This window comes from Alexandromys fortis, unplaced genomic scaffold, assembly GCF_014885135.2.
Source record: "Alexandromys fortis isolate MF-2015 unplaced genomic scaffold, M_Fortis_MF-2015_v1.1 scaffold_7, whole genome shotgun sequence".
Taxonomy (NCBI): domain Eukaryota; kingdom Metazoa; phylum Chordata; class Mammalia; order Rodentia; family Cricetidae; genus Alexandromys; species Alexandromys fortis.
Window position 1 is genome coordinate 20630772 of NW_026067920.1, and position 11510 is coordinate 20642281.

The 11510-nt window shown below is 38.7% G+C and overlaps 1 protein-coding gene across 1 annotated transcript in view; it reads right to left on the reverse strand.

Moving 5' to 3' along the window:
• Positions 1-859: 859 nt before the first annotated feature.
• Actr2 (actin related protein 2) overlaps positions 860-11510 on the reverse strand; it is a 22303-nt gene continuing 11652 nt past the window's right edge. Inside the window, exons 2-4 of the mRNA XM_050140875.1 lie at positions 10204-10314; positions 3617-3832; positions 860-1025 (exon numbers count right to left, since the gene is read on the reverse strand). Of these exons, the coding sequence (XP_049996832.1) occupies positions 945-1025; positions 3617-3832; positions 10204-10314 (408 nt within the window). The 3' untranslated portion in view covers positions 860-944. The remainder of the gene's footprint in view (positions 1026-3616; positions 3833-10203; positions 10315-11510) is intronic.

The window sequence follows — 11510 nt, forward strand, 5'->3', positions numbered from 1 at the left end:
GTGGGACAAAAAGCAGGCCTGCCTGCAGCTCTCACTACAGGTGGCTAGGCAAAGTGGTTGTTATACTAGCGTCTGGACCCCAGCACCCACATAAAACAACAGGTGTAGTAGCAACACAGGCTGTAAGCACTGGGAAGGAGATTGGAAGATCCAGTCATCCTCATCAATCAGTGAATTCCAGGTCAACTAAAGAGGGAACCTGTCTCTAAAGAGGAAGCATAGAATGAGAAAGATACCTAATGTTGACCTCTGGCCTCCACAAGCCCGTATCCCTGTGCACACATACATATGCCACACAGACAAACACACATACAACTGTCAAGTTTTTTTTGTTTGTTTGTTTTTGTTTTTGTTTTGTTTTGTTTTGTTTGAGACAGGGTTTCTCTGTGGTTTTGGAGCCTGTCCTGGAACTAGCTCTTGTAGACCAGGCTGGTCTCGAACTCACAGAGATCTGCCTGCCTCTGCCTCCCGAGTGCTGGGATTAAAGCCATGCACCACCACCGCCCGGCAACTGTCAAGTTTTGAAGTGTGGTCTTACATAAGTAAAAGTCTTTTCACTTTTTATTTATTTTTTCTATAATAGTGTTTACCTGAATGTATGTCTGTTTACCAGATGCATGCAGTGCCCTTGGTGTGAAGAGAGCACAGGATCCCCCTGGAACTGCAGTCATAAACGGCTCCAAATGGAGAAACAGAAAACCTGGGTCCTTGGCAGGAGCAGTCAATGCCCTTAACCACTGAGTCAACACTCCATCCCAGCACTTAGGAGGCAGAGGCAAGCGAATATGAGTCTGAGGCCAGCCTGGTCTACAGAGCAAGTTCCAGGACAGCCACAGCTGTCACACCGAGAAACCCTTTCTTGAAAAACAAATGGAACAAAACAACACACACAAACACATATACACACTAGTGCTCGCTAAATTAATTTTCTTAAAAGTTAAGCTTTACTTACCTTGAGCATACAAAGTCAGAACTGCCTGGATGGCTACATACACACCAGAAAATTGGTAAGTTTCAAACATTACCTGAAAATGGAAAGAGAAGGAAAAAAGGGAGGTGGTTTAAACAGAAAACTTTATATCTATTTATATACTTCCTTCATGATCACATGGCAGATCAGTTGATTAAGATGCAATCAAAGGACCCCGAGGAATCATCTATGCTAACGAATTGTTCTTGCCCTTATAAAGCCTAGCTTTAATTTCAATTATTAGGGCAGTTTTAGATACACGCATGCATGTGTGCCTGCAAGCATGTATGCACACCTGAGTCAAGTTCTAGAGCATTTGTAGGTGCTACAAGCAAAGATTTCTGAATACAATATAATCAGTGGCTAATCGGTATGAGAGCAAATTTCACACAAAATTTCCTAAATTGATATCCCTTTTAAAAATTACCTGTCTGGGACCAGCAAGATTGCTCAGCCAGTAAAGGTGCTTGTCTGCAAGTCTAACAACTTGAATTTGAGCCCCAGGACCCACAAGGTAGGTAGAGAGAAATGATTCACGTAAAGTGCCTTTCACCGTCATATACACAGGGTGGCAATCCTTCATGCCTGTGCTAGCTCATATGCGCGTGGGTGTGCTCGCGCTCTCTCTCTCTCTCTCTCTCTCTCTCTCTCTCTCTCTCTCTCACACACACACACACACACACACACACACACATCAATATAAAATATCTTCTTGGGACCAGAGAGATGGCTCAGCTGTGAAAGGCCAAGTTCAATCTCCAGAACCCACATGGTAAAAAACAAAAACTAACTCCCCAGAAACTGCCCATTCACGGACATTTATACATAAACACACACCACATAAATAAGAGGAAAAAATATCTATTTCCCCAAACTAAGTCAAAACTGGCCCTACCCCCCCCCCCAGTTAAAAACAAATAATAAAAGAAATAGAACTGGGGATGTAATCCAGAAGAAGAGCTCTTTCTAGTTTCAATGAGACTCTGTATCTGACTCCCTACCAGTGGAATGAATGAATGGTAAAATGAGGTGTGATGTGGGATTCCCCTCTGTATGCTATGAATACTATTGGTTAACAAAGAATCTGTCTTGGGCCTGGCAAGGCAGAATAGACTTAGGCCAGCAAAACTAAACTGAATGCTGGGAGAAAGAAGGCGGAGTCAGAGAGACACCATGAAGCCACCAAAGAACAAAGACGCAAGCTGCCAGCTGGAATCTTGCTGGTAGGCCATGAGCCTTGTGGTAAAATATAAAATAATAGAAATGGGTTTAATTAAGATGTAAGAGCTAGCCAATAAGAAGTTAGAGCTAATAGGCAAGCAGTGATTTAATTAATACAGTTTCTATGTGGTTATTTTGGGGCTGAGCAGCCAGGAACAAACAAACAGCCTCCTACTACAGAGGAGAAGACAAAAATTAAAACACTAAGTTGTCAGATGTAGAGACTGCTCAGCTGCCCAGCCCACTGACTCTCTATCTGAGTCCAGACTGTAACTCTACTTCACACTGAGTTACACTGAAGGGAGGTATTTTCTTGGGCCCTCCCTGGTCATATCTGCATTCATTCTCTGCAGCCCACGTCAGCTGAGAAAAATCTTAAAATGATTTCTTTTGGTCTTCTATTGTAATCACTCACTGACTGATAGGGCTATCACTCTGAATATTTATATATTTAACAACTGATTGAAATGAGAACTATACAGAACTTCAATTTTACAATTTTGGAATATTCTAACATTTTATTCCAACAACCCTTTAATAAAGTAATGCTGTGTGTGCATATACCAACAAAATGTAAAGCCCTCCAAAGTCCATTATTTAAATCAATAACAAAGTTCTCCTGCCCTCACCTCAGTAGCCTTTTTAATCTTTCAGCAGGTTCTTCCCTCTGGCCCCCAGCCTTATCTCCACTGTCTCCTCTCATTTCTTTGATGAAAAGTTATTATTTCAAAGACTTCCTAGTTTTTACCTTGAATCCCAGATTGTTGTCTTGAATTACACACACACACACACACAGGCTTTACTATTTTTCCATTAGTCTTATTACTTTCTAATAAACTACTTAATTTAATCACCTAACTTTTGGGGAGGGGAATGTTCTCATCTACTAGCATATACATGCTGACTGGCCCTTATTCAAAATGCTTGAGACCAAAGAGATTTTTGATGTTCGTTCGTTCATTCATTCATTCATTCATTTTATTGGTTTTTCGAAACAGGATTTCTCTGTAGCTTTGAAGCCTGTCCTAGAACTCGCTTTGTAGCCCTAGGCTGGCTTTGATCTCAGAAGAGATCCACCTGCGTCTGCCTCCCAGAGTGCTGGGATTAAAGGCATATGCCACAACCATCCAGCTGGGATTTCTAATTTTAAATTTGGAATATTGCCTATTTATCAGGTGAATTCCCTGATAATATTCAAAATTTGTTACAAAATTCATAATTTCATAAGCATCATAAACATGATCAAAGCATTTCAGATTTCAGATGAGCAACCGCCAATTTGTAGGAAATGCAAAACAATCAAGATCTAGGGAGAAATGATTACATTTATTTATCCTTAGCAGCAGAAGCAGCAAGAAGAAAAAAATTCTGTTTTACATTCTATCACAGAGGTACACAAGGTTATCCAGCCCATCAAAAACTTACCTCTACAATCTTCTCTCTGTTTTTGGTTGGGTTCATGGGAGGTTCTGTGAGTAAAATCTTGCAGTTTCTGGTGTCTATATTCAGCTTCTCTGGTCCAAATGTGTAGTCCCACAGGTGCTTCATGTCATCCCAGTTCCGTACGATGCCATTCTCCATAGGGTAGTTAACCTCCAACATGGAGCGCAATTCACTCGCCTCATCACCAACCATGAGATCCTAGAGGACGGGATAGCAAAGCTTTAAAACAAAGTTTTATGTAAAGAAGCTTTAGACAACTATATTCCTGGATTTTAAAAGCTCGAGAATAACTGAATTTTAACTTTTCTTGGACTTGCAGATCAAGTATTTTATTCCAAAGCTAATACTCTTTTCTTTCAAGAACAGTTTACAAAGTTCAATCAATATTTTATGTACTATGTATTTAAATCAATAAATTGACCTTACCTTTAATACATGTTTCCAAAAGAAGAGCATTAGCACAAATAAACCCCACATTTTCATATTTTGAAGGGTTTTGTATGAGGTTTCATCTGTTTCTTTTGCTCAAATGTTCAAAAAATAAGTCCTGTGATATGTGAAATAGCACATCGGGAAAAAAACTTGAAAAATGCTCAATGAACACAAGCACATTTCTTTCTATCAAAATGATTTATATCAATGTAGATGCAAAATCATGATTGTTCATTTCTCTATAACAATGCATTACTTACGCATACCCATTAATGGACTTCACAAGCGTCTATCCATAATGTATGCATTAAAACAACTCCTTCAAAGTTCTCCCATGGGCAACATTTTTAATCCTGAAGTGTAATACTGGAAATGAATGCTATCTTTCATGAAGCACAATACTCATAACCTGTCTTCAACCAGAGTTGAAGGAGACCCACATAAAAACAAGGTAAACAGAATCTTAATATTTAAATGTTTTAGAAATCACCAATCCAGATATTATTTCTACATTAATGAATTCAATTAAAATTTAGTACCAGAAATAGTTATTTGGTATAATAAAAGTTTGAATTCTGAGGAAATGAAGAAAAGAAACTGCAAAACTAACACGAGAAGATGTAAAATTAGGCTTTTAATAATCTTAAGGGGTAGTAGGGTTCAATCTGCAATGCTGGCGATAATGGGGGAAAAAAACTGGCCTAGAAATGTCCCAGAAAAATAATTTTAAACCTGAAAACCAGGATAAGGAGTCTATTAAAAGTCAGATTTCTGAAAGATACACTAATGGCAAAGGAAAACAAAGATCACTAAAACTTTCTATAGCAACTAATTTCTTATAAAGTCAGTTTTCCCAAAATTAATACTCAAGTTCCTTGACTATTAACTACTCAGAATCTTCAGGAAGAAAATGGAAAACTGGAAAGATCTCTACTTGTGAACTCTGGATACAGGCATGCATGGTGAAGTATTTAGGGAGAAGTTTACTACTATCTGTTCCTTAGTGAAACATCAAAAATAAACAACAGCAAAAAACCAAAACAAACAAACAAACAAAAAACCCAGGGCATTTTGATGGATGTATAGTTATGTAATTAGCCAGAATAATAAATGTTTTGTTTCTGAAAGAGGGTCCATCTATGTAGCCCTGGCTGTCCTGGAACTCTATTACGTAGAACATGCTGACCTCAAACATACAGAGATCTGTCTCCCTTTTGACTCCCTAGTACTGGGATTAAAGTTGGATAGAAGGTATTGTCCCTACACCTGGTTTAAAATAACAAATATTAATACTGAATGAAATCTAGGTGATTGATATATGGAGAGTCTGTAAAACCTGTTTAACGTAGTTATATGTGTTAAACAAAAATTTCTTAATTAAAAGCAGAGAAAAAATCTATACCTGCAAATATATATGCTACTTTTAGCTATTAAGTATAATTTCATACCAATTTGTTATTTATTTGTTCCTATGATAAATGAATTTTTTATTATACTATACAAGACAACTGAGTTAGATAATGAGTTGATTGATAGTTACTATTATTTCAACCAATTTAGAGTAAGTATAATACAATATCAACAAATTACACTTACTTTATTCCTCTAAAGAACAGAGGTTTATTGCTGAGTGGTGATGGTGGCGCATATCTTTGATCCCAGCACTTGGGAGGCAGAGGCGGGTGGATCGCTGTGAACTCAAGGCCAGCCTGGTCTACAAAAGTAGTTCTAGGACAGCCAGGACTACACAGAGAAACCCTGTCTCAAAAACCAAAACCAAAACCAGAGGCTTATAGCAACTCAAAATAAAAGCTTTATGAATCTTCTTCTAGGGTCCCACATATTATGAACTATTAACTGAAAGGGCCATCTGACACTGAGTTTAGTCCCTTATGAACAAAAAGGGACATTTAAAAATTGAGATGTATAAGCCTAAGGGACTTAGTGAAAAATTTGTTGATAAAAATTGTTTTTTAAGCCCTCAAACAGGCCAGGGATGTTACGTAGCTGGTATAGTGCTTGCTCAGCATGCATGAAGCCCTGGGCTCCATCCCAGTACAGACCAGTATCAGGTAGGAGGGCACGTTGTAATCACAGAACTTGGAAGGGAGAGAGGCAAGAGATCAGAAGTTCAAGGCCTGCTTGAGGTATCTGAGACTCTGTCTCAAAAAAAACCATGAAAAAAATTAAAAAAAAACAAAACAAAAAACAAAAAGCAGAACACAAACAACGAATGTAGGTACTGTGGCACACACAATCTTAGTACCTCAGAGGTCTAGGTAGGAAGATGGAGACTGTCAGAGTTCAGGCTCAGCCTGGGCTGCATAGGAAGATCAAAACACCAAACAGCCAGGAATAGTGGCACAGCTTGTAATGTCAACACTCAAATGACTGAGGCACTGGTCTACAGAGTCAGTTCCAGGACAGCCAGGGCTACACAGAGAAACCCAAACCAAAAACAAAGAGATAGAGGCAGGAAGATCAGTACCTCAAGGCTATCCTAGGCTCCACACCTAATTCCAACCTAAACTATATGAAACCTTATGTGAGGAAACACACACACACACACACACACACAACCAACCAACTAATTACCAAAACCTCCAAACAAAACCTAGACCATATATAAACTTTACCTTAGAACCTTTCAATTTTCAAATGTCAAAAATGCTAATAACCCAGCTGGGCGGTGGTGGCACACATCTTTAATCCCTGCTCTAGGAAGGCAGACCTCAGTGGCCTGTTACTGATCAAGTTCCGGGATGACCAAGGCTGGCTAAACAGAGAAATCCTGCCTTGAAAACCAAAAAACCAACAATCAAATCAAAGAATCTTAAGTTCCCTCCTCCCTTTAGAAGCAAGCAGGAAATGTTCAGAGCAGCCCTGAAATTTTACTGTTGCCCACCACTGGACTTCAAGCCTAAACCTCACCTGGAACTTAGAAACTCACAGGAAGCCAGGCGGTGGTGGAGCACACCTTTAATCCCAGCACTAGGGAGGCGGAGACAGGCGGATCTCTGTGAATTTGAGACCAGCCTGGTCTACAGAGTGAGTTCCAGGACAGGCTCCATAAGAAAAAAGAAAGAAAGAAAAGAAAGAAAAAGAAAAGAGAGGGAGAAAAAAAGGAACTGAGACACCGGGCAACAGTCATTTATTTAGAATAAATTATATTTGCCAAGAATGATTTTGAACAATGTCACTCTGAACCAGAAAATAGAAAAAACTACAAGCTTTAAACCACAATTACATCCCTATAAGGAAAGTATCTGTAATCAGGGACATGCAGGCTGGAATTCGGATTACAGAGTGAAGTTACATCTCAAAACATGTTCTTTCTCTTCACCCACCATACTGCGGATTTTACTTTTATACTGAAAGAACAATACCAATTAGATATTCTATTCCTGATTTAAAAAGAACTTTAAAATTATGCTTATACTATTCTCTACAAGTACGCCCTGTCTAAAACTCTCTTCAGTATTTAAGACAATGCATGCTCTTTTATTCAGAAAAAAAAATTCCAGACTTAAAGACTACCACAGAAAAATGTAATAAGAGTCCAATTGGACAGGCCCAGCAAGCCTCTAGTTTGTTTGTTTGATAGAAGGGAGGTCTATGCATGGTATTTACTCATGGGGGGGGGGGGGCTTTTACTTGTGGAAAAGCCTGACAGGACTGTAATTTTTTTCTTATTTAGTCTCAGATAATGTCAAACCTACTCATCAGGAAGGATGACATGGAAACAGATTTTATTACCTTTTTCTCTTATGATTCATGTATAAAATAAAAATTTACTCAGTTTATCAAATACATATATGTTATCATACTGGCTGCAAACAGATGCATTCAGTATAATAGGCAATATATAACATCAATCGATAAGCTTAAGTCCCCAAATGTAACAAATTCACCCGTTTTCTATCTGTATCACATAGCTACTTCATTTCTGTATTATGCACACCACATTCCATTTTAATTATAACATTCATCTACAAAAAAATTAAAAAAATTAAAAACTATGTTAGTAATTAGTTTTGTTTGGTTCATTGTATGCAATCAGGAAAGTATAGAACTATTAGTTGCTACAAAACTGAAGAAATAAAAAAGGTTAAAAATTAAAGTACTTAAAACAAAAATATGGGTTTTCCCCCTCCCCAATACTAAAGGGACACAAAACAACAACTACTGTCCCGCCAGGCAAAAGTGGAAAACAAACAGAGCATGTGTGTAACCTCACTTACCATCTTTTTGTTATTCTACTTCAACAGGTCAAGAAAGGTGAAGAAAGAGAAGGTAGAAGCAAGAGTCAGAAAAGGCCTACATAAAATCCTCACTGAAATGTTTAAACATACAAGCAACAGAGACAATTAGGCTGAGGTCAGATGCAGTACTACTATATCTTATGGTGTTAATTATCAGGGCCAAATGAACACGGACAGTAATTACTTCTAAATGAAAATTAACTAGATGATTTAAATTTTCATTGTCTTAGTCTACCATCACATTTTAACTAACAAGACTTACAAATATAAGTCAATTCACTAAGCACGGGGATTCCAAAAATTATTGAATTGAACTTTGAACTTCAATTAAGAAAACACGGAAAATACACGGTCTAGCTCAGTAAGAATTTAGTTCAGGTGTGTTTATCTAACTAAGCCCTAGTATTCAAGTGAAAGAAAAGCAATTTAACTTGAAGGCTTCAAAGACAGCAGCGTGAAAAGAACTGACGTAAACACAGAATGACAAATTATATCAGCAATCGCTACTAGAGCCGTCCCTGAAAAATGTCTCATAAGAAAACTATTGATTTTTAACTACTTGGGCTTTCTAAGAAGCAAGAAAATAAGAGAGAAGAAATGTGTTGTTTTTGTTGTGTTGGAGACTTAAAAATGACTATATTTTTTTCTGAACTTCAAAAATGCTATCATTCATAAAAATGTTTAAAAGCCAGACATTAAATAAAATGCATTATTTCCACTCAGTTTTCCCTCATCACAGTACTAGCTGAATTTCATGTTGAACTTCTTTCAAGACAGAATTTGCCAGGCTTCCTGTTGCACACCTCTCCGAGTTCAAGGTCAGCCAGGCTATATAGTAAGACTTTGTTTCCAAAAAAAAAAAAAAAAAAAAAAAAGATAAAATTTAATCAGAATGAAAATTTATGAAAAGAAAAAGGATTCCAACAAGATTTCCCTGCAAGGCCTATCCTAAAATGTCTTATAGTGAGTGAACCACTTAGTTGTTGAAACCTACCAAAGGCCAGAATTCACTTTTAGGTTTTTAAAACAAACCTAGACCCTAAGTTTCCATGTGTATTTTTATCTATCATCTAACTAAATTCTCTGGCTCCCACAGTAGAGACCTAAAACACAGGAATCTCTATCATCCATTACACCTGTCACCTTTCTTAGCACTCAAACAAGTGTCCCAGCATCCTAACTCTTACCAAAGGCTGCCCAAACAGGACCAAACAATGCTAACTATTAAAAAAAAAAAAAAAGCCTCACTAAAAAAGCCCCTGAATTCTACTGGTTTACATCATCTGGACCCTATCTGAAAAATGTTCTTTTAATTATCTACTTCTTATGAAATGTGATTCCTGCTTGATCTCTAGATCAGTGGGAGAAAAAATGGTTGAGTCTCTCACACAAAGTACTTTGGCTAATGGCAACTTGCCCTCTTCTGCCATTACAGTAAGACAAATAGTGTTAAGACCAAATAAAGATCAACCTGACTTCCTCCCGCACTATGAAAATCAACTGTAATAGTGAGAAGAGAAACCAGTTCTAGACTTCTGGGTTTCTCCTGACTGACTGCATAAGAGTAGGAGGGTCAGCCTATGGGAACACGGAGAGAAAAGCCCCAAGTCTCAGAGACACTAAGATGACTAAAATGTATCAATTTTCTACTTAATTTTAAAGCTGGTATTTTATACTCCAAATCGTAATGGCACCATGCTATACATAAACAAAAAGATAAAATTAACTTCAAGGGTCTTTCTGCCTTTGTTGAAGTGTTACTATAAATTACAATTACTGGCAGTTCTCTGCTTTTCCTGACATTGTACTTTACACTACTTAATTCAAAGATCACTTCACACATCCTCATGGTTATAGCGATGAATAAAACATTACCTTGATTTCAATGTTTCCCACTTTGGTGGTTGATCTGATAATAGGTCTTCCAACCAAAGCTGGGAAGATGTGTTCCGGAAAGTTAGAGCCCGCATAGCCACACTTCACAAACTGGAAGGAAACAGTAAAGAGTGGGTTAGTAATCAAGCACTTACTATGGGTATTTAAAAACTGTATCAGAAGACATCACTTTGCTTTCAAACCATCCACAGTGGTTATCCACTCTATTCCTAACATCATCTCTTATTCTCCCAGGTACCAGGTCCTTCCAAACCTTGTATTCATTAGGCTTATTATTGCTGTGATGGAACACCATGGCCAAAGTAACTGGAGGAGCAAAGGCTTACACGTCCACATCATAGTCCAGCACTGAAGGAAGTCAGGACAGGCACTCAAACAGGGCTGGGACCTGGAGGCCAGAGCTGATGCAGACCATGGAGGAGTGCTAATACTGGCTTGCTCAGCTGCTTTCTTAGAGAACCCAGGACCACCAGCTCAGGGTGGCACCACACACTAGGCCCTCCCCCATCAATCTCTAATTATGAAAATGTGCCACAGGCTTGCTGCCCACAGCCCAATCTTATAAAGGCATTTTTTTTTTCCTTGTTTGTTTTGAGACAGGGTTTCTCTGTGTAGACCTGGCTATCCTGGAACTTGCTCTGTAGACCAGGCTGGCCCTGAACTCATAGAAATCCACCTTCCTCTAACTCCTGAGTGTTGGGATTAAAGGAATGCACCACCACTTCCCAGCTAGAGGCATTTTCTTAACTGAGAGCCCCTCCTCTCAGCTGACTAGTTTGTGTCAAACTGACGTAACTATTTAGAACAGCCTGTCGGGCAGTGGTGGAACAAACCTTTAATCCCAGCACTTGGGAGGCAGAGACAGACAGGTCTCTGTGAGTTCAAGGCCAGTCTGGTGTACAGAGCGGGTTACAGGACAGGTTCCAAAGCTACAGAAAAACCCTGTCTTGATAAACCAAAACCAAAATAAAACAACAACAATGAAACAACAACAAAGACAAAAAGCAATCCACTATCTAGAACAGAGTTCATATTTAGTTTTTGGGTAACTACTTCCTAAGTGTCTCCAGAGGGTAAAGTGCTCAAGCAGGGAGCTAAGCTGGTGGTTCATGCTGGAGCCTGCCTGAAAGCAGCATCAGCGCACAGTGCTCGCTCAGAACTACTTGGGAATAGACACATTCACTCAACAAATTCTAAGTAATTAAAGAGAAATGAGCCGGGCGGTGGTGGCACACGCCTTTAATCCCAGCACTCGGGAGGCAGAGGCAGGTGGATCTCTGTGAGTT